This window comes from Anolis sagrei, chromosome 6 (genome assembly GCF_037176765.1).
Source record: "Anolis sagrei isolate rAnoSag1 chromosome 6, rAnoSag1.mat, whole genome shotgun sequence".
Taxonomy (NCBI): Eukaryota; Metazoa; Chordata; class Lepidosauria; order Squamata; family Dactyloidae; genus Anolis; species Anolis sagrei.
This window is the reverse complement of record NC_090026.1, coordinates 49,414,338-49,438,625: the sequence shown is the minus strand read 5'-3', so window position 1 is coordinate 49,438,625 and position 24,288 is coordinate 49,414,338. Positions and strand designations below refer to the sequence as shown.

The 24,288-nt window shown below is 41.0% G+C and overlaps 1 protein-coding gene across 4 annotated transcripts; it reads left to right on the top strand.

Moving 5' to 3' along the window:
• The first annotated feature begins 1,629 nt into the window (after nucleotides 1–1,629).
• TMEM106A (transmembrane protein 106A) lies at nucleotides 1,630–20,119 on the top strand. Of its 4 annotated transcripts, none has more exons than XM_060781251.2 (9): nucleotides 1,630–1,772; nucleotides 7,255–7,431; nucleotides 10,389–10,632; nucleotides 11,299–11,362; nucleotides 11,479–11,638; nucleotides 15,103–15,243; nucleotides 15,346–15,389; nucleotides 18,151–18,204; nucleotides 19,179–20,119. In XM_060781251.2, the coding sequence occupies exons 3-9, from the start codon at nucleotides 10,407–10,409 to the stop codon at nucleotides 19,282–19,284; spliced, it is 795 nt and encodes a 264-aa protein (XP_060637234.2). In that variant the 5' UTR covers nucleotides 1,630–1,772; nucleotides 7,255–7,431; nucleotides 10,389–10,406; the 3' UTR covers nucleotides 19,285–20,119. The 4 variants fall into 4 exon arrangements, with proteins under 4 accessions (XP_060637234.2, XP_060637231.2, XP_060637232.2 ...); XM_060781248.2 differs by having other exon boundaries at nucleotides 10,311–10,632; XM_060781249.2 differs by having other exon boundaries at nucleotides 1,630–1,793; nucleotides 10,311–10,632.
• The last annotated feature ends 4,169 nt before the right edge of the window (nucleotides 20,120–24,288 follow it).

Sequence of the window (24,288 nt, the reverse complement as noted above, 5' to 3'; positions counted from 1 at the left end):
CCCCCCCCCGAAATTCTCATGATGGTCAGCGAGAAGGCCTTACTGGTACATTATTTAAACTGTTATGTTTATTCATATCATGATCTGATCACCATACTCAATATATCCCATAAACATGGGGGTATTGGGGTAACGATACAAAAGGTTTGCTAGCGTAGACCCTCTTTCACTCAGACTCAGCCCCCCCCCCCCCCCCTCCGAATCTAAATCCTGGCTACGGGCCTGATATATATCTGTGTGTGTGCATATGGGTGTATGTAGATGTGTGTGTTTATATGTGTATATGTATATTGTGTACATGTGCGTGCTTGTCTATATGCATATTTGTCGGTATATGTGTGTGTATGTATGTGTGCATGTGTATATTTGTGTGTGCATATGTACATGCATATATGTGTGTATGTATATGTATTTGTGTGTGCTTGGGTATATATGTGTGTATGTGTGCATGTGTATATGAGTGTATGTGTATATGTATATATGGTATATTTTGGGGGGTTTTAAGTCCATTCTGCTGGGGTTTTTTGTGTTTTTAGGGGCGATGAACACTCATTGGACTGTTAGGTGTATTGTGTCAAAATTTCGTGTCAATTCGTCCAGTGGTTTCTGAGTTTTGTTAATCTCACAAGCAAACATTACATTGGGTTGTTGTGGGTTTTTCCGGACTATATGGCCATGTTCTGGAGGCAATTTTTCTCCTGACGTTTCGCCCACATCTATGACAAGCATCCTCAGAGGTAGTGAGGTCTGTTGGAAGTAGGAAAAATGGGTTTATATATCTGTGGAATGACCAGGGTGAGACAAAGGACTTTTGTCTGCTGGGGCTAGCTGTGAATGTTTCAGCTGATCACCTTGATTAGCATTCAATGGCTTGGAAGGACCTGGGGGGAATCTTTTGTTGGGAGTGATTTTATGTGCCTGTTTGTTTCCCCTCTGTTGTTTTGCTGTTGTAATTTTTGAGTTTTTTAATACTGGTATTCAGATTTTGTTCATTTTCATGGTTTCTTCCTTTCTGTTGAAATTGTCCACATGCTTGTGGATTTCAATGGCTTCTCTGTGTAGTCTGACATGGTGGTTGTGAGAGTGGTCCAGCACTTCTGTGTTCTCAAATAATATGCTGTGTCCAGGTTGGTTCATCAGGTGCTCTGCTATGGCTGATTTCTCTGGTTGGAGTAGTTTGCAACAAAACAACAGAGGGGAAACAGGCACATAAAATCACTCTCAACAAAAGATTCCCCCCAGGCCCTTCCAAGCCATTGAATGCTAATCAAGGTGCTAATCCTTGCCTCACTACCTCTGAAGATGCTTGCCATAGATGCAGGCAAAATGTCAGGAGAAAAATTGCCTCCAGAACATGGCCATATAGCCCGGAAAAACCTACAACAACCCAAACATTACATTTTTGTTTATATAGAAGATGTTTGAATATGTGTAGTCTATAGAGTATTTTGAAATGGTGGGTCTACACTGCCCTGCATCCCAGGATCCGATCCCAGATTGTCTATTTTGAACTGTATCATATGTGTCTACACTGCCAGATGTTGTGGAGAGAAGGAGGGAGGGAAGGTGGGAGGACTCTTGCTTTAATGGCAGAGAGAGAAAGGGAAGTCGAGGAGGGGTGGAGCCCTTGTGGTGTTTCCACCTCCCTCAAGCACAGCCAGGAGGGAGAAAGAGAGAAGAAGGCTGGGTCGCTTTCGCTTCTGCGTTGTGTGTTGTGGTATTTTGGGGGGAAACGTCGATTCCTAGGGGCACAAAGTCGGCCTTCTTTGAGGGTGAGATGCAGCACCAAACAGGTGCCAACTTTGTCCTCTCTTCAGGAGCCAAATGTCACTTCGCTCTTCAAGGAAAATTCTTGTCTTTGCTTCCTTTATTTCCTTCATGTTCTTTGAAGGAAGGCAGTGAGACATTTCAGTGCCACCGCCAGTGCCCTCAGGGTTGAATTTCAACGAAATTATCTCAGGTGAGGGGACGAAGTCCCCTCACCTGAGATAATTTCGTTGAAATTCAACCCTGAGGGCACTGGCGGTGGCACTGAAATGTGTCATTTCCTTCAAGAAAGAACTCTTCCTTCCTTATTTCTTTGCCTACACCATACATGGTGTAGTTTTGACTTTGCTTCCCTTTGGAGGCTGAGAGTGTGTGACTTTGTTGGCCTAAGACAGGTTTCGTGGAGACCCGGCAGCCGTGAAAGCCGCCTTAGCTGAGTAACACTCTCTCAGCCTCAAAGGAAAGGCTAACTGTGAAACAATCCTGTGGTAAAGTTTGCCTTTGGTCGGAAACAACGTATCGAAGGCTCCTTCCACACAGCCGTACAAAATCCACATTGAACTGGATAATATGGCAGTGTGGAGTCAGATAACACAGTTCAAAGCAGATATTGTGGATTATCTGCCTTGATATTCTGTGTGGAAGGGCCCTTAAATAGGCTTAAAAAAAGGAAGGGGTCTGAGGCTGTTAGGAATGGTGGGAGTTGAAGTCCAAAACATCTGGAGGGCCTAAGTTCGCCCATACCTGGAGTAGATGTACTATTGTTGTGCATATTGGGATACTTTGTGCTTTTCCTGCATGGCAGGGGTTGGACTAGATGACCCCTGTGGTCTCCTCCAACTCTATGCTTCCAAGGCCCTAGTTCGTCCATACCTGATCTACATCAATACCTTGCCAAACGACAACTTCCTGTGATTCCACATCATTGAGCCATGGCGACATTATTATTCCTATGTCTAACTTTCGTTTTATGTATTTTAATGTGTATTTTATGGGAATATGTTTGAATCTTTGTGGTCTGTAGAGTGTTTTGAAATGATTCTGCATTTTGATTCTGTGTTTTAGCAATGCAACCTGCCTCAAACTATGAAAAAATACTATTTAAAAAACCACTTCAAGCCCTGAAGAGTGGCAGGTCACAAGTGAAATGTTTATTATTATTATTATTATTATTATTTCACAGTTTTTCTTGGTTTCTAGGCCCGTTCCTGGGATTTTTTTGGAGGGGGGGGGTCACGATTTGGAAAATTGCATTGGCTAGACAGGCTCAGCTCTCGTTTCTGTTGTTCATTCTACTATGCCATATAATCCAGATTATCAAAGTTGATAATCTACATTATCTGCTTTGAAGTAGATTATATGAGTCTAAACTGTTATATAATCCAGTTAAAAGAAGATAATCTGGATTTTATAGAGCAGTGCAGAAGGGATCTCAGGCCTTTTCTACACTGCCACTTAATCCAGATTATCAAAGCAGATGATCCAAATTATCTGGTTGAACTGGATTATATCCACACTGTGATATAAAATAATAATAATAGTAATAGTAATAATAATAATAATAATAATAACAGCAACAATTTATTTGTACTCTGCTCTATCTCCCCAGGGGGACTCAGGGTGGATAAAATCCAGATTATCCGCTTTGAACTGAATTATACACAGTATAGACTCATATAATTCCCTTCAAAGCAGGCAATGTGGATTATCTGCTTTGCTAATCTGTATTATATGTCAGCGTGAAAGGGGCCTAAGATTACACTGACTAAAAATGATAATAATAATAATTGTCATTATTATTTTATTTGTACCCTCCTTTCTTCTTGGTTCAAGGCAAGTTACAGATTATCAAAGCAGATAATCTGGATTATATATGGCAGTATAGTAGAAGGGGCCTCAGATATCCTGTATTAATGTGGCATGTCTCATTAAGAGCCACATCCAATGTTTCACGTGTGAGATGTATTCCACACTGGGCATGCGTATTCAGCAGCAGAGTAGCAAAGCACAAAGGTGGATGTCTTCACTGTATCTGGTTGTGATCCCTAGGTTGTGCCAGTCAGCTTTCACATCATATTATTTCCAGCACCATTTTGCAGTATGCAACCATACAAAATTTACTATATCTATATATATAAATTTGTTAGGGGCATCCAACGAGGAAACAAAACTCAAAAACCCCCCAACGAAACTTAACCAAAATTCCCATGCCCATAACACAACCCACAAGGTACAAACATATCTACTCAAAATGAAAAACAACACAACAACACACTCACAAAATGGCAAAACAACAAAACTCAAAAATCCCCCAACGAAACTTAACCAAAATCCCTGTTCCCATAACACAACCCACAAGGTACAAACATATCTACTCAAAATGAAAAACAACACAACAACACACTCACAAAACGGCAAAACAACAATCCCCCAACGAAACTTAACTAAAATCCCCGTGCCCATAACATAACCCACAAGGTACAAACATATCTACTCAAAATGAAAAACAACACAACAACACACTCACAAAACGGCAAAACAACAAAACTCAAAAATCCCCCAACGAAACTTAACCAAAATCATCGTGCCCATAACACAACCCACAAGGTACAAACATATCTACTCAAAATGAAAAATAACACAACACACTCACAAAACGGCAAAACAACTGAGCATGCGCATTGGCGCCCAGCCACAAGTTCCATCGCGCGCGCACATGGCCTTCCGGCCAACGTTCCCTCTGCGGAAACCATGCCCACTCCAAGCCCCGCCGCACCGCTTCCCGCACACACACACCCCCTGCCGCACACACACACGCAACCCCACGCTCCATCACTCCCCCCGCCGCCGCACACACACACACAACCCCACGCTCCATCACTCCCCCCACCGCCGCACACACACGCAACCCCACTCCCCCCGCCGCCGCACACACACACACAACCCCACGCTCCATCACTCCCCTGCCCCAATCTTACCTCCTTTTACTTCAGGCCACCTCCAAACCCCACCCCGCCCCTTCCCGCCCTGTCAAAATCTAGGAAAGATAGGATGGAAGGAAAGAAGGAAGAAAGAGAAAGGGAGGTAAAGAAAAAGGGGGAAGGAAGGGAAGTTAGAGGAAGAAGAAAAGGAAAGAAAAGGAAAGATGGAAGGAAAGAAAAGAGAGACAGCAGAAGAGAAAGAAAAAGGGAAGGAAGGAAAGAGATAGAGAAAGAAGAGGAGAAGGAAAGATGGGAAGGAAGGAAGGAAGGAAGGAAGGAAGGAAGGAAGGAAGGAAGGAAGGAAGGAAGGAGGGAGGGAGGGAGGGAGGGAGGGAGGGAAAGAAGGAGAGAAAGAGGGAAGATTGGCCACAGCAACACGTGGCGGGTAAAGGTTGTTATTTCTATTATTATTATTATGCTATTGTTCCTATGAGACCCTTTTAGGGGGAATGGGAGAGGTGTCAGGTCCCAGAGGCAATGCATTGCATTATTGTTATTGTTATGATGGTGGTGAAATAAAAGGAAATAAAAAGTGAAAGAAGGAAGCAAACAGGGAGGGAAGAAAGGCAAAGGAAGAAAGGGGGAGGGAATGAAGGAAAGAGAGAAGGATGAAACCAAGTAGTGAAAGAAGGAAAGAAAGAAAGAGGGAGAGAAGGAAGAAAGGAGAGAAAGGGGGAGGAAAAGGGGGAAGGAATAGGTAGGTACCTCTCTTTCATAATAGTCCAGATATCTACCTCAACTTTGATAAGTTTTACTATAGGCCACAGCAACGTGTGGCAGGGCACAGCTAGTATTACTATAATTCTTCAATTGTCTTGCGAAGATATTTATAAATATCTATGGTCATCCCAGGGGGGAAAAACGGAGACATCAAACACAACAGAAGGAGAACAACCCATTATAACATTATATAATCTGGGAAATCACCTTCTCGAAAAGGAACTTTTGTTGTTGTGTAATTTGTTGTTGTTTTTTTTAAATGACTCTGAAAGTCAAGGAGAAACTTCTTCATTTCAGATCTATAGTGTAATCCTGGCTCCTCCCTGTTCCCACTTCTCTTGATTCACTTGGATTAAGGGCACAGGACTACTGCAAAAGTGGGGTGTGCTTTTGCTGGAAGTTGATCCTAGAGATATGTTGGAGGACCAAGCGATTTCCAGGGCAAATAATCAAATTCACAAAATTTAAACCCACAAATGTAGATTTAGATAGACATACTAGAGACATGGATATTCTGCATAAAGGGGAAAGAAAAGAGGTGGTCAATGTCTTTATTATTATTATTATTATTATTATTATTATTATTATTATTTACAGTATTTATAAACCGCCTTTCTTACTCCTAGGGGGACTCAAAGCAGTTTACATATAAATAACGGCAAAATTCAATGCCTTACATTGGGCACCGATACGATGCCAATACAAACAATTACAATAGTAAAACCACAATTAAACATAAATCATAATTAAAACAATAAATCAACAAGCATTAAAACAGTCCCATCAATCAAATTGCCATTCCAGTCAATGTCTCTCTAAAATGCTACATACATCTACTGCCCAAAGGCCTGGTCCCAAAACCATAATTTTAATATTTTTCTAAAAGCCAGGAGGGAGGGAGTGGATCTTACCTCATTTGGGAATGTGTTCCATAAGGGGGGGAGAGCACAGTCGGGAAGGCCGTCTCTCGTCCCCACCAGATGCATTTGTGCTGTTGACAGGAGCGAGAGCAGGGCCTTCCCGGATGATCTTAGATTACGAGGTGGGACGTAGGGGTGGATGCGTTCGGAGAAGTAAGCTGGGCCAGAACCATATAGAGCTTTATAGGTCACAACCAGCACTTTGAATTGGGCTCGGAGCAGTGGAACTCTCTACCCCGGAGTGTGGTGGAGGCTCCTTCTTTGGAAGCTTTTAAACAGAGGTTGGATGGCCATCTGTCAGGGGTGATTTGAATGCAATATTCCTGCTTCTTGGCAGGGGGTTGGACTGGATGGCCCATGAGGTCTCTTCCAACTCTGATTCTATGATTCCGGAGAGGCTCTTCTCTCCCCCCTGCCTGTATCGCAAGTGTGACTTGTGGGGATGAGAGAGAGGGCCTTCTCTCTCGTCCTGCCCAGTGAAATTGTTTGTGTTTTAATGTTGGGTTTTATATTGTTTTGTCGCTTATTATATTGGTTTTGCATTTTATGTATTTTATTTTCTGGTTTTGTTATGCTTTTGTGTTATATTGTGTGTACTGCACTTATGAACATAGCCTCATGTAAGCCGCACCGAGTCCCACTGGGGGAGATGGAGCGGGGTATAAATAAAGTATGATTATTATTATTATTTCTTCATTTAAAAAGGGGGAAATTAATGGAAAAACCTTAAATCCATTAAATTTTCAAATAAAGTTTGCTCTTAAGTTCCAGGGACTTGGTCCCCATTATCAAATGTTTTCAACCCAATAATGATCTCATGTCCTTTCCATTTCTTTTCTATTTCGTATCTAATTTATGTGTTGTAGATATGATACACAGCATTTAAGAAGATCACCTTAAAGGAAATGTAAACATTTGACTGGTTGGGAGATTGATGGGAAATAGTGGAAATATCTCCTAGTGCTCCCTCCCTTCGATTTTTAGCTTGAGTGGGAACATCTGGGAGTGATCCTCTGTTGGCCTCTGCCCTCTCTATTTGTCAGGTAAGTAAGCTCACTTTGCTTTATTTGCACTTTGTCAGCTTATTTTGTCCTGGACGGAGGACATGACTGAGCAGCACCCTGAACACTAATAGTACTCTGAAGTGTTTTATTGCACAACTCACTTTTACAATAACGAATGGCAACACGAATCCAAAGACAAACATGAATGGAGTCCAAAGGGAACCTGTGAAAACATGCATATTGGTTTTAAAATTGTACATTTTCTTTCAAATCACCAAGTTTCCTTTAAAAAGTCAACCTGAGCAAAGGTATACTATAAATCCTCCATACTTGGGCACAGCTGGTTCTTTGTTGGAATAAGTCTCCCATGTAATGAACCTACAGCAGAAAAAAAGCTCTGTTCAGAAGTCCATCCAGTTGTGCGCTCTCTCAGCAACAACTCTTTAAAAGAGACTCTCCTCACAATTGCAAATATTATTAGAGCATAATTTTAATAGATAATTCCTTCCATTTAAAGGAGGGTGATAAAAGCACTGTTCCCTCAAAATCACAAAAGGAACCCAGGGCCTGTAAATTCCAACCAGAAGTAGATAAATAATGCCCTCCAATTGTGATTTCTGGTCTATTTTCACAAAAAATGGGACAGTTTAACCCAATGATGGGCAATCTTTTGAGCTTGGTGTGTCTATACTCGCCAAGAAAACCGAGCATAACTCGAGTGGGGTGTCACTTTGAGAAAAAAAACATAATTTCATGGTATTTATAGTTTAATAACAAAAAATTATTATTTTAATATATAACTGTATTTAATAATCCAAAAACTAATTATTTAACTTCCCTGCTTTTTTTTTTTATAATGCCAGATATCTCGGCATTATAGAAAAATGCTGGTGTAGGAGCCGAGGATTAAATGTCCTTCTTGGGATGCAGCCCCATCTTCTCTGTATGCGGTCGCATGCGGCTGTGTGTCATCGAAAATGGCTACACGTGTCAGTGCTGACACACGTGTCATAGGTTCGCCATCATGAGTTTAACCCATCAGAGGTCCAGAGTATGTGAAAATTGGGCCCATGATCTTTCTCAGGGTCCTTCCACACTGCCATATAATCCAGTTCAATGTGGATTTTATACGGCTGTGTGGAAGGGGCCTCTGATGTAAGATATCATTCTCTAGTTCATTATTCATATAGTGATTTCCCTTTGAGAAATCTTTTACAAATAATCTTAATTCAGTTTTCTTTGTTACATTATTTATTTTATTGTATGCCTTGTACATCCTCAAAGTGATTTCTAAATTGGATTAGAACTAATTCAAAAAACAGAGCAGGTAAATCCAACATCTTCATAATAATAAAATCTAACAGTGTCAAGAATATGTCTAGTAACACATAAATAAGAACACATCTAAAAGATCTCTTATTTCTCAGCCACTCTCCATTGCTTTGTTTTTACATTGTGTTATTTTACACCAATGTAGGAAATCAGAAGTATGAGAAATGTTGATTTGAGTCAGGCCCCTTCTGCCATATAAAATCGAGGTTATCTGCTTTGAACTGGATGATATGGCAGTGTAGATTCATATAATCAAGTTCAAAGCAGATAATGTGGATTATCTGCTTTGATAATCTGGATTATATGGCAGTGTAGAAGGGATCTCAGAGACAATTTTTAGGGGTAGATAGCAATATGAAGAGGGCACTACAGTTCAGGAATCCAAAGGGTTTATATATCCAAGGCAGTTGGCAGTATTATTAAGATACATGATAATTTCTAAAATGCCTACATAATGAAGGATTATGTGTCTGTAGAGTAAAATATCACGCAACCATACTTGCAAACTCATGTTATAAAGCTGCAGGAAAACAAAAGCTTTAAGATGCTTGACTTGAGAGACCTTTAACTTCCTACATGTGCATACATTTATTTTGTCCTTTGTCACCTAGTCAAACTGACATTGCGGTTGTTGCAGGGAGGGGGACACCATTCTGTTTGCCACCAAATGAATATTAACATTTGGGTATAAGCTTTTATTCTCTGAAGTGACCACAGTCTGTTTCCAACTGATGCGACTGGACATATAAGAGCCAGTTAGGCCCCTTCCACACAACTATATAAAAGCCACATTGAACTGGATTATACGGCAGTGTGGACTCAAATAACCCAGTTCAAATCAAATATTGTGGATTATCTGCCCTGATATCCGGGGTGATAAGCTGTGTGGAAGGGCCCTTAGACAGTACTAATCAAGGCCTCTTCCGCACAGCTGTTTAAAATCCCACAATAACTGCTTTGAACTGGGTTATCTGAGTCTACACTCAGATAATGTGGGATTTCCTATCTTGACATTTTGGGATACAGGGCTGTGTAGAAGGACCCTTGGATAACCCAGTCCAATGCAGATATTGTGGATTTTCTATCTTGATATTCTGGGTCATATGATTGTGTGGAAGGGTCCCAAGTCCGTCCAGTGATCACACTTGGAAAAGTTATCTCTTTAGAAGGGCCCAGGGTCCCACTGGAGATGGGACGGGATATAAATAAAGTTGACTTGACATAGTCATATCTTGTTTGGGGAATTTTGAGAATTGTCTTCCTAAGAAGTAACTTTCCAGTGCTGACACTTTATTGACTTAAGATCAAGCCCAGGAAGGGTTGGAAAAGACCCTTCTCTGATATCCTTGCATGTCTGTATCTAATCAGTATAATAGTCAGTTTGATTGGTCAATAATCTGACTGTGTAAAACAATTCCCTTTGTTCTTAAACAGGCAAAGTAGTAAACGCAACAGCCCAAGGAGCCAAGCATGTGTCTGGATGTAAAAAATTATAGAATAGATACAGGAATGGAGCTTGAGAATATATTATTATGATACCAAATGTGTGTTACAAGTGTACTGAGTTTTACAATCTCTAATTTCAGAAATTAATCACTGCTTGAGGGAATTTATCAGCTTGCCCAGATTTTGGTGTACTAACAAGTCATCGCTTCCTGCCCCAGGAAGACTATATTTGAGCAATGGAGAAAATAATTTCATGGTTAAGGAACTTGTGTCCTGGGAGTGAGACAGATGAAGGAAAATCAATTCTACAAAAAAGCCCAAGTGCTGAGGATAAGGAATCATACTATGCTAGCATCAGTGAAGGGGACTCTGCAGATGTGTCCTGTGTACCTTGGCCAGGCATCGCCAGCCGGGACTCTGTCACCTGTCCTACTTGCCAGGGTACTGGGAGAATCCCCCGAGGTAGGTGCAACTTCCAAGGCTTTTTTCACCCTCACTCTCTCCTTTGAAGCCAGTCTGAAAATTGTCATAAGTATGAAAAAGGGTTTTTTTCCACCTCAGTGAAACAGATCCTTCAGCTTGCGGATTAGTCCCACCTTTCTAGATTGTTTTTTGAGGCCTCTTAGTTAAAAAATATAGAAAAAAATATTTGGGGGGAGGGGGGGGGAATGTCATTTTCCATTTCAGGAAGCATCTAAGAGCAGAAATTTGACTACAAAATGGGAGACAGGGCTTCAAAGGTCTTTAATCCCCCACCATAGAACCATGAGATATTTCAAGGAAATTGGCTGTTGGGATTTTTCCACATGTCTTTGAGATTGATGCAGTCTGTTATGAATTCTTGAAGTGGAAAATAGATTGGCGGGTCTTTTCCAAAGGTGTTGTTTGATATAGAAATGGTCAGAACTATGAACTTTTTTGTTGGGTTTTCAAAAGGATACATTTAGGAGACTCCCCGCTCCACAACTATGGAGGGGTGACCTTGTGATATAATAATACTTTATTTCTAGACTGCCCTGTCTCCCCAAAGGAACTATAATGCCTATGTTTCTCCAATTCTGTCATTACATACTGGTGGAGGGAGTCAAAAGTCTTCTGATTTTTCTCTCCCCTTCTTTCCTGCTTCAGAACAAGAGCAACAGCTCGTAGCCCTCATTCCATATGGAGATCAGCGACTGAAACCCAGAAGAACGTAAGTCTGCGTTTTCACTGGTGATGCTCCATCTTCTTCCTTTCTATTCCCCACTTCCTGTGTGGAAGATGATCTGTCACTAGTGCTTATGATATGCTTTTAATGTTTTGTTGCAGGAAGCTGTATGTAACCCTTACAGTGGCCATTTGCCTGCTGATGACATGTCTCATGATGTATTTCCTGTTCCCACGCTCCATTGCAGTGATCCCCAGTGGTCTCAATGCCTCTTCCATCTCCTTTGACAATTCTACTCCCAGTATCACCCTCAATATGACTGTGAGTAGCTTGTGGCTGTGTTGTTTGTTTATTTATCGTATCAGGAGTGAACCAAGGGTATAGTTGTAATGTATTTTAAAAACTTGGCATTATACTAAATGTCCTTTGACCAGTAGCTGGCCACTTGGAGTGCCTCTGGTGTTGCTATAATAAGATCCTCCACTGTGCATGTGGCAGGGCTCAGGCTGCATTGCAATAGATCAGGGGTCCACAAACTTTTTAAACAGAGGGCCAGGTCACAGTCCCTCAAACTGTTGGAGGGCTGGATTATAATTTGAAAAAAAAAAACATGAATGAATTCGTATGCACGCTGCACATATCTTATTTGTAGTGAAAAAAAAACACACTTAAAAACAGTACAATAATTAAAATGAGGAACAATGTTAACAAATATAAACTTATTAGTATTTTAATGGGAAATGTCAGCCTGCTTTTGGCTGATGAGATAAGATTGTTATTGTTGTTATGTGCTTTCAAGTCATTTCAGACTTAGGTTGACCCTGAGCGAGGGCCGGGTAAATGACCTTGGAGGGCCGCATCCGGTCCCCGGGCCTTAGTTTGAGGACTCCTGAAATAGATGGTCTGTGGTTTGCTCTTCTCCATACTTTTAAATGTTAATATTATTTTAATATGATCTATCAGATCATTAACATAACATGCATGTATTGTTGTGATTAATTTAGTACTGTATATGTTGGTGCTCTTAGAAACAATAAAGTTTCTAGGTTCAAATTTCCAGAGGGACATGTAGTAGTAGTAATAATAATAATTTTATTTCCTACCTGCCTCTCCTTGAGGCCGGTCACATGTACTCTGTGATCTAGTTACCTTCGAGAAGGATTATATTTGGCCACTTAAAGTAGCATTTACACTGTACTTTAAAGTATTGTGTTTCTTCCACTCCCTCAGTAATATATGCAGTAGATTAGTTTGCAGTTGCATGCCTGCCATTCCCATGCTATGTATATTGCAAAATGTGTACATTAGTGACTCAGTAACTTACTGTAAATGTTCTATTGCTCTACATTAGTGCAGGCAAAGTGTGCTCCCCAAAGACAATCCAGTGATCAAAAATGTAGTTGTTTTCAACAACAACAAAAATGTTTGAAAGCAGGTATATGGGCTGTTTCCACAATGTGTGGGTCCCTCTAGCCCAGTGGTTCTCAACCTGTGGGTCCCTAGGTGTTTTGGCCTACAACTCCCAGAAATCCCAGCCAGCTTACCAGCTGTTACGATTTCTGGGATTTGAGGGCCAAAACATCTTGGGGACCCACTGCTCTAGTCCAATTGAGACCCAGGAAATACTTTTTTTAAAAGGAAGTTAACAAGATAGTTCCAGAATTCAAAATAATGCTTCTAGATCAAAAAATGATCCAGAAAGGTCCAAACCTGCTAAAGATGCCCCTATATCACCTAGGCCTAGAGAATTTTGTTGTTTATTCATTCACATACTTCCAACTCTTTGTGACCTCGTGGACCAGCCCACATCAAAGCTCCTTGTTGGCCATCGTCACCCCCAGCTCCTTCAAGGTCAAGTCAGTCACTTCAAGGATACCCTCCATCCATCTTGCCCTTGGTCGGTCCCTCTTAGTTTTTCCTTCCATTTTCCCCAGCATCATTGTCTTCTCTAAGCTTTCCTGTCTTCTCATGATCTGGCCAAAGTACTTCATCTTTGCCTCTAATATCCTTCCCTCCAATGATCATTCGGGCTTTATTTCCTGGAGGACGGACAAAAATGTGTGTGTGTGTGTGTGGGTGTGTGTGTGTATGGAAGCAGGCTCTCCAAGGCGTCCTGGGGGCTCATGCATCCCACTAGCCTTTCACAGTCACCTCCACCTATTTTGTATTAGCCATGTCCCATGTTTTAGACTGTTTAGCAGGTTTGGAGTCTAAGGAAAAGGTATAAAATGCAGAATGGTAGAGGAAAGGCATATGGACTAAACGTTCATGTCAGATCTTGAAAGATTGATGTGTTTATGAAACAATGCAGGACTTCCTGCAATCTGGTTAAAAGGTGAATGCCACTTCTGATGGTTTCTAAGGGCCCATCCACACTGCCATATAACCCAGAATATCAAGGCAGATAATCAACAATATCTGCTTTGAATTGGGTTATCTGAGTCCACACTGTCCTATAATATAGTTCAATGTGGATTTGATACAGCTGTGTGGAAGGGGCTTCGATAGGTTAATGATCCTCTCTCGCTCTTTTTCTTTTCCAAAACCCTCCCTGTCAAAAGCAGATGGTTCCTGTTGATTTTGAGCAGCAGCTGATGAGGTTAAATTAGGAGTACCACCTGACGTTTAACATGACATTTTACCTATTGTTCATTTCACTGTAACTCAGGCCCCTTCTACACTGCCACATAATCCAGTTTATCAAAGCAGATAATCCAGATGATCTACTTTGAACGGGATTATATAGCTTTAGTCTTCACTGTATATAAACCAGTTCAAACCAGAACATCTGGATTTTATATGGCAGTTTAAAAGGGACCAGGGAGAAACCTATTCCAGGTATTTTCTTAGTCAGAACATGGGAAAGTTCCTTTTTTTAACTACAATTCCCATCTATTCCCCACTAACATAGCTACAAAGATTCTGAGTTGCAGTCCAAATATACAATTTTGCCAGCTTCTGTTTCTTGGTGGCAAAAAAAGCCAATGGGATTTTGGCCTGCATCAATAGGAGCATAGTGTTTAGATCTAGGGAAGTAATGCTACCCCTCTATTCTGCTTTGGTTAGACCACATCTGGAATATTGTGTCCAGTTCTGGGCAATTCAATTCAAGAGAGATATTGACAAGCTGGAATGTGTCCAGAGTAGGGCGACTAAAATGATCAAGGGTCTGGAGAACAAGCCCTATGAGGAGCAGCTTAAGGAGCTGGGCATGTTTAGCCTGAAGAAGAGAAGGCTGAGAGGAGATATGATAGCCAAGTATAAATATGTGAGAGGAAGCCACAGGGAGGAGGGAGCAAGCTTGTTTTCTGCTTCCTTGGAGACTAGGATGCGGAACAATGGCTTCAAACTACAAGAGAGGCGATTCCATCTGAACACGAGGAAGAACTTCCTGACTGTGAGAGCCATTCAGCAGTGGAACTCACTGCCCCGGAGTGTGGTGGAGGCTCCTTCTTTAGAAGCTTTTAAACAGAGGCTGAATGGCCATCTGTCAGGAGTGATTTGAATGCAATATTCCTGCTTCTTGGCAGGAGGTTGGACTGGATGGCCCATGAGGTCTCTTCCAACTCTTTGATTCTATGATTCTATGAAATACAACCCCTACCCTGCCTTACAGATAGGAGCTACGCAATTGTTGTGTATTACATAGCACCTTCCTCTTGAAATATCTGCATCAGTGGCACAATGGTGCCTATTACAAGAAAGACTTCTGTTGAATGGATGGACGCCAACCAGTTCTTGTGTCAGATCACCACTTCTCCTCACCTGCTTGTCTTTCTCTTCAGAATATCCTCAATGTGACAAACAACAACTTTTACCCAATACGTGTGATTCAGCTAGCTCTTGAAGTCTTGCACAAGACACTGGTGATTGGGAAAAACACAGTGATGACCCAACTGGACATCCGACCCCTGCAAGGTGCTCAGGTGAATATTTGTGTGGGCGTGTTTGCTTGGCTGGATCACATGGGCTGCAGTTGAACACACACCATTAACATTCTGTCTGTTTCTTTCTCAATTTATTTTTAGATACTTTACAATGTCTCCAGTACAATCCTGGATAATAACACTTAGTAAGTATATCTGAGACAGCTGTCTCTGGGGTTGGAACTATTAATCCTTCTTAAGTAGTCCTATCAAGTAAAGGACACCTTCCCTCTTTTTGTATTACTGTGGCTGGCTGTTAACATGTAAATCAACAGTTGGTTGATTTACATGTTGCAGACTTAATTGAGATTTCTTTTTAAAGTATAGAGTACGTAATAAATAACCTCAGTTTGAGCAGGGTTTTTTTTTCTTGGTCAAATTTTATAATACAGACTATCCTCATTACAGTAATGTAGCATAGTACCCCAAAAACTTACAGAAACAAGTACAAGGTACATCAATATTGACCAAGATCTAGGTAGATTTTATTGCTGTTTGGTTTAAATGGAACAAGGTTTGCATTAATTAACTGGGGTTTGTTTGTTTTTACTTGTAGGAAGACAGGCATTTCGTTTTTACCCTCAATGACAAACTATCTGTTAACTTTGGGCTCTTCCACACAGCCATATAGCCCAGAATATCAAAGCAGAAAATCCCACATTATCTGAATGTAGACTCAGATAACTCAGCTCAAAGCAGATATTGTGGGATTTTTCTGCCTTGATATTCTGGGATATAGGACTATGTGGAAGGCCCCCTAGAATGTATTAAAAATAAAACCTGGAAGAAAAACCACACACACACACACACACACACACACATATATATATATATATATATATTCTAGTTTACTGTAGAGAGCTCAGCTGCTATTGGTGTATTTCCCAAGCACTGCAATTTTGTTTGGTAATGACACTGGTGACTGAGCACATCTTTGATTAGATTAATCTAATTATTTCAGTTTGCCAGATGGTTGCAGAGCCCAGTCTGTCTTCTTCTGTGCTCAAATAGGGCTAAGTCAACATCACAATAATCTCCCTCCATTATGGGAAGATCAGGTTTCAGGTGGATTTATTTGCGGGAATTGTCACCATCCCCAGCCTTTTGCTGACATACAAGATTATTTTAAACTCAGGTTGGTTTTGGAGCTCTTGTTAGCATAGACAAACATTAACAGCTGTCCAGTGGCACAGGAGACTTCTTTTATCTTGGGCCCCTTCTACACTGCCATATATTATCAAAGCAGATAATCCACATTTGAACTGGAATATGTGGCAGTGTGGATTCAGATAATTTAAAGTACCATATATACTCAAGTATAAACTGACCCGAATATAAGCCGAGACACCTAATTTTCCCACAAAAAACCGGGGAAAACATATTGACTTGAGTATAAGTCGAGAATGGGAAATGCAGCAGCTACTGGTAAATTTCAAAATAAAAATAGATACCAATAAAAGTGCATTAACTGAGGCATCAGTAGGTTAAATGTTTTTGAATATTTACATAAAACTGTAATTTAAGATAAGACTGTCCAACTCTGATTAAAACAGTATTCTAACCTTCAATGTAAATGTTCTTACGTATCCTTCCAATAATAATAAAGAGAGTAAAAAATGAATGTAATAACAATAATAATAGAGTAAAATAATGGAAATGTAATAATAGTAATAATAGAGTAAAATGATAAATGTTATAATAACAATCATAATAAATAGAGAAAAATAATGACTGTAATAATAATAGAGTAAAATATAAATGTAATAATAATAAAAATAGAGTAAAATAATAAATTTAATAATAATAGAGTAAAATTATGTATATGTAATAATAATAATAATAATAGAGTAAAATGATAAATGTAATAAAAATAATAATAACAGAGTAAAATAATAAATAACTTTGACTCGAGTATAAGCCGAGGGGGGCTCTTTCAGCCTAAAAAACGGCTGAAAAACTAGGCTTATACTCGAGTATATACCGTAGATATTGTGGGATTTTCTGACATGATATTCTGGGTAGTATGGCTGTGTGGAGGGGGCCTCTAGTGACCTTTTTGGATACCTTTTACATTTGTCTGCAGTTTGAGGCTGGGAACAATCTGTGAAATGAATTCTTCTTTGTTACTAGCCTGCTTGCACAGTTATGGTAGCTGTTGGGTCATTCTTGTACAATTCAGTTTTTTTCTGCATTATATAACTCTTGGATGTCCATTGTCCATCATGCCTCACCTGCGGTGTGTGTGCTTGTGCGTGCTAACCCAACGGCTCCCTCTTGGAGAACTTGATCAGTGGCCAAGAATAATCTGCATAGAGTTTGTTTGGGAGCCCAATTCTACCATTAACCGTAAAGAGATGCTGGGCCCTATCAGCAAAAGAGCTGGAATGCTTCTCTGTGTATCATTTACCACCGACAAATCTTATGCTATAGCAGTAACCTGTGCCAGTGCTAGTACTGAAAGAACCCTTGGGGAACTGAATCCAGTTCTAGAACTTGACACCATCTACCCCACCCAGTACTGAGTAGCTGTTTTAGGTTATATATTCCTTCAGCACTGCTTCCAGGAGTGGAGATGTTGAGAACAAAACAGGTATATATTTGCATACAAAATGGCAAAGCTTGGGAAAGCTACTGTTTTGGATGACAAGTCCTACAATTTCTCTGTAGCTATGCAGACTGGGGGAATCTAGGAAGTGTAACTCATAGAAATAATATTGCTAAATTGAGCATATCATGCCACTGAGCTATGGGTTCTCTCTGCTTGCAATTGCTAGTGTAAAGCATTCCAATTACAACCACACAGCTAAGCAAAGCTATTGCAGCTCAGTTCATGCATACAGGGATGTTGAATATACTGATAAGCATATCTGAAACCGAAAAACTACTCCCTTCTCTGTTTTCTTTCAGCAAAATATGCACGTGGTCTAGAATAAAAGTTCACAATGTTCTACTGCACATACAGTAAGTTCGTATTTCTTGGCAATACCTGATCTGACTCGTTAACCTTGCCTTTTTATGTTACTCTGACTGGTTTCTGTTTATTTTGTGACACAATCATATGAAGCTAGTGCAAATATGAACCACCGCAGAGCTCAAGATCTTCTGGGGAGGCCCTGCTCTTGGTCCCACGATCATCACAGGCGCGTTTGGTGGGGACGAGAGACAGGGCCTTCTCAGTAATTGCCCCTCGGCTATGAAACTCCCTTCCTAATGAGATCAGGTCAGCCCCCTCCCTCTTGTCCTTTAGAAGGATTATAAAAACGTGGTTGTGTGACCGAGCCTTTGGGACTGTACAATGAGGCAGCGATAGGAACCCTTAGTATGCCAACCAAATTCGATATGGTTGTTGAGACAGTTTTAACTAGTGGATTTTAACATTAAGATAAGTGATTTTAATGCTTTTGTATGTGTATGGTCTAATATGTTTCGGCATTGAATGTTTGCCGTTTATATGTTGTGTTCTGCTCTGAGTCCCCTTCGGGGTGAGAAGGGCAGAATATAAATGCTTTAAATAAATAAATAAATAAATAAATAATAGCAAATATTGGCAACAATATTTATTTCTAGTTCCGACTAGAAATAATCCCAGATTGAAGTCCACCACTAGTTGTCATCACTGTCGTAGGAAAAAATTGTCTCTGTTTCGGTTGAGAGGCACAGGAATCCAAATGTAGATTCCTGGACTGCGCCCTGCAATCACCGCACATACTCAGAATATTTTATTTCAATATTTATTTATAGAAAAGAAAATCCTGGGATTGAATCCTGGATTTACATTGAGCCATGGCTGGGAGGCCATGGCAATGTAAAAGTTGGGGATTTCTGTGTGTTTAGTGGCTTGTAGAACAGATTAGGGAGATATGTTATGGTTAGTTAAAGGCTTTATGTTTGCATTTGCTATTCCCTTGAACATTCATTTCTTTCTCTCCCACCAGAGGTACTCTGACTTGCTCTTATCTCTCACACACGGAGCAGCTGTCCTTTGAAAACTACCAGTATGTGGACTGCAGAGGCAATGCCATCATCCCCATTATGTCATGAATCTACAGCTCTCTGTGGCTGCTGTGAACTCCTAGGGGAGCTGCTGCTGTGGGCCTGCCTTTGGTTCTCTTCGGTGAAAAGGCTGCTGCATCATTTTCAGCCCATCCATGGGACTCAGGTGGGAGTGGCAGGATGAAAGGATCTGCAGCTTTGATTCAATATTACCAAGAAGGCAGCATCTGTGGCAGGACATGTCTTCTCATTTAAAGATCTGAGGACATTATTGACTAAAAGGAGCAGCTCTATTACATCCCACTGTGTAATGCACAGAAATGCAGGATTGTGTGAAGGAACTTGCTTAGAGCTGTGCTGCATGACGCATTGGCTGACTGCTGAAATTGCATTGACCTTTTGTAAATGTTTCCTGGAAGCTGCTGGCCTGGAGCTTGATTTATCAGTCCTTGAAGGGCTGGAAGCTGACCTCTAAGGCTTCTTCATTGGTTAAAACTATGTTTGCCCATATTTAACCAGGAGGGAGGAACTTTGTTTGGACTTTGCACCATGACTTCAGCAGGCAAGCACTTGTTGGAATGAAGCACTGTGTGTATTCTTCTCATCCCTTATTCTTCTCCCCCATCAATTGGTCAGCGTTTTGTAGTGTGTCCACAAAGAGATTGGGGGAGGAGAGTATATAGCACAGAGAAGTCTTAGGAAACCACAAATAATTCCATGTTTAATGTCTATGTTTTAAAAATCCATCTTTCTACATCCAAAACTCACTCACTTTGTCTCCCCCCTTTTGAGTAGAGAGAGAAGAAAAATAAAGTTCTATTGATATCATTTTTGTCTGGGCAATGTGGACATTTTCCAAAATAAATAGTTTCATGCATTGTTATCTGAGTTAGTGTGGTATGTTTATCTTGGCTTACATACATGGAAGTCAGTTAGGAGCATGTCTGCAGTGCTATCTGGTGGACAATGGGAGGTATTGCAAGAAAGAAATACCAATAGAAATACCAATAGAAAGAAATACCAATAGATATAGGAGAAAAATTGCCTCCAGAACATGGCCATATAGCCCGGAAAAACCTACAACAACCCTACCAATAGATTGTCGAAGGCTTTCATGGCCGGAATCACTGGGTTGTTGTAGGTTTTTTCAGGCTATATGACCATGTTCTAGAGGCATTTTCTCCTGACGTTTCGCCTGCATCTATGGTAAGCATCCTCAGAGGCACCTCACTACCTCTGAGGATGCTTGCCATAGATGCAGGTGAAACGTCAGGAGAAAGTTATTACTATTATTATTATTAACTTTATTTGTACCCCCGCTAACATCTCCCGAAGGACTCGATGCGGCTTACACAGGCCAAGGCCTCAATAAAACAACAGCATAACAAAAACACGTAACTTAAAGCAAATCAAACAATAGCAGTAAACAATAGAAACGACACACCATAACACAATAAAACTAGGGCCTCTAGAACATGGCCATATAGCCCGAAAAAACCTACAACAACCCAATGCCAATAGACTCGTCTTGTTCCTTTCATACACTGCCATTTCTTAGGAATTCCCATTCTTTATTGACTCAGAGTATCAGAACAGTATTGTCCTATGATTGTTGTAATCAACTGAGTTCTCCTTGCCCATTTTCATTCCAGACCTAATTTGTGATAAATATTATTTATTTATTCATGTAGACATCAAGGGGATGGGCAAAGTGCAAACTTTTTTGTAACTCACTCCGACTATAGGAAATTCTACTGATTTTTCCAGAGGCAATCTTTTTGCAAGTTTCAGGATTGGCAGGACCCAAGCCCCATGAACACAACAATCTAGAAGCATTTCCGTTTCAATCTCATTATTTCAATTTTCACATTTTTCACCAAGGTCAAGCCTTTTAGAGACCCAAATTTGACCCTTGGACTTACCACAGAGACTGCTTTTCCCTCCCATTCTAATAAAAGATTGTTATTCATAAATTGTACATGCTTCCATAGCTTCCTTTGGGCTGAGGCAGCATGCTTAATGATGGATAGCCCCTAGATTGTCCCGATGTGAGGTTTCTCTTCTTGTGGAACAGAGCAGTTACGGTAATTACTTATTTCCTCTTTTATGCAGCAAAATTATGCTAACTCATTATTTAAAAATGAAAAGGAGGGAAATGAGTCACCAAGGCCCATGTCACTTCCCCTGGTTAGGAAACAGTAGTTTGTCTTGGATGAAGAAATAATTTTCTAATCCTCTACCCTACCCCGCCAGCTTTAATCAGCAAGAGGCAATATAAATATGATTAGCAAACAAGTAGGGAGCCCCTGGTGGCGCAGTGGGTTAAACTGCTGAGCTGCTAAACTTGCTAACCAAAAGGTTGCAGGTTCAAATCGGGGAGTGGCATGAGCTCCCACTGTTAGGCCCAGCTTCTGCCAACCTAGCAGTTCAAAAACATGCAAATGTGAGTAGACCAAAAGGTCCCACTCTGGAGGGAAGTTAATGGTGCTCCATGCAGTCATGCTGGCCACATGACCTTGGAGGTGTCTATGGACAATGCCAGCTCTTCAGCTTAGAAATGGAGATGAGCACCAACCCCCAGAATTGGGCACAATTGGACTTAATATCAGGAGAAAACCTTTACCTTTACTGGCAAACAGGTATTTCTTTCCAGAAGCCCTTTGAATGTGACTTACTTGCAAGTATCTGTCACTCCTTCCCACCTGTTACCAAGGAGGCTGTCGGAACTTTGAACCGGTCGAAATTGAATCCAGACAAGACAGAGGTCCTACTGGTCAGTCGTAAGGTCAGTCGTAAGGCCAAACAGGGCATAGGGTTACAGCCTGTGTTGGATGGGGTTACACTCCCCCTGAAGACGCAGGTTCGCAGCTTGGGTGTGACCCTGGATTCATCGCTGAGTCTGGAACCCCAGGTCTCGGCAGTGGCTGGGATAGCTTTTGCACAGTTAAAACTCATGCGCCAGCTGCGCCCGTACCTTGGGAAGTCGGATCTGGCTACGGTGGTCCATGCTCTTGTCACATCCTGAATAGATTACTGCAACACGCTCTACGTGGGGTTGCCTTTGAAAACTCTTCGGAAATTGCAATTAGTCCAACGGGCGGCAGCTGATTACTCACCGGAGCGTCATACACCCCCCTGCTGTGCCAGCTCCACTGGCTGCCGATCCCTATACGGCTCCGGTCCAGCGTATCTGTCCAAACGTATCTCCTTCTACGTCCCACCTCGGAGCTTAAGATCGTCTGGGGAGGCCCTGCTCTCAGCCCCGCCTTTGTCTCAAACACACTTGGCGGGAACGAGGGCCTTCTCGGTGGTGGCTCCCTACCTGTGGAATTTGCTCCCCGGGAAAATTAGGTCATCATCATCCCTCCTCACCTTTAGAAAAAAGGTTAAAACGTGGCTGTGGGACCAGGCCTTTGGGCAATCAGGTTAAAGGACAATTGATAATGTTGACTATGGCATGGAAGAGGATTTGGATAAGTTAAGCAGAGTAACCATTAGTAGATGGCTAGCTAAACAGCCACCAGACGGGCAATAGCTAATCAGAGTGTAAGTATACTGTTTTAATCTTTATTTATTAATGTTCATGTATCATTGTTATATTTGTTATTCTGTATTTTATGATGCGGCATTGAATTATTGGCAATTATAAGCCGCCCTGAGTCCCCCCAGGGGTTGAGAAGGGTGGGGTAAAAATGTTCAAAATAAATAAATAAATAAAATAAGTAAACATCAGATAATTAGAAAAAGAATTCCCTGTTGTCATGGAGCATGGTTTGAATAACACCATATAACACAATTTTTGTTCCTAGGTTATTAATGTCATTTCCTAGTTGGTTCTATCATAAAAAATATGGACAAAGTTTAAAAACTGCAAAAAACTTTGTTTTTGTGGGACATCCTTCAGCAGATTTTGCTATAGTTTTTCAAGGAATATTTCATCCAGTCTCAACCAATTGAAAATAGTTTATGGCAGCCACAAAAATGAAGTTTCTGGAGTAGAACAACTATGTTCAAAATAAGTACCACACAATTAAACAGAAATAACACTTTCAAACCAGGAACAGTTTTTTTCCAGATTTTGTTATAGCGTACTATAGCATTATATGAAGTGATATATGGAATGTTTTCAAAATTGTTTCCAGCTAATTTTGTCTGTGGCATATGCATGTGCATGTACATGCTTTCAAATTTCTATTCCAGGAATACTCGTAGGTAGTTTGTCATTACCTTCAGCACCTTATAGTCATTTGTGGCTAACTATCAAAGAAGGAAAACGTGGAGGCCGTGACAGACTTTGTATTTCTAGGTGCAAAAATTACTGCAGTTGCAGACTGAGCCAGGAAATCAGGAGATGCTTACTTCTTGGGAGGAGAGCAATGACCAATCTAGATAAAATAGTGAAGAGTAGAGACATTACACTGGCAACGAAGATCCGCATAGTCAAAGCAATGGTATTCCCCGGTCACCTACAGATGTGAGAGCTGGACCATAAGGAAGACTGAGTGAAGGAAGATAGATGCTTTTGAACTGTGGTGTTGGAGGAAAGTTCTGAGAGTGCCTTGGACTGCCAGAAGATCCAACCAGTTCGTACTTCAGGAAATAAAGCCCGATGCTCATTGGAGGGAAGGATAGTAGAGGCTAAGATGAAGTACTTTGGCCACAACATGAGAAGACAGCTTGGAGAAGACAATGATGCTGGGGAAAATGGAAGGAAAAAGGAAGAGAAGCCGACCGAGGGCAAGATGGATGGATTGTATCCTTGAAGTGACTGGATTGACTCTGAAGGAGCTGGGGGTGGCCACGGCCAACAGAGAGCTCTGGCGTGGGCTGGTTCATGAGGTCACGAAGAGTCAGAAGCAACTGAACAAATGAACAACAACAAATCCAAGAACTAACCAGAGCTGATCCTGCTTAGTTTCCAAGATTATCTGGGATCTGGTTCTTTGAGATCATTTAGGCCCCTTTGCAATGGTAAAGAGTCACAGAGCCAATGCAATTGAAAGCTTTGTTTTATAATTCATCCTCTATCACAAAAATGGGCAAATGGACTAT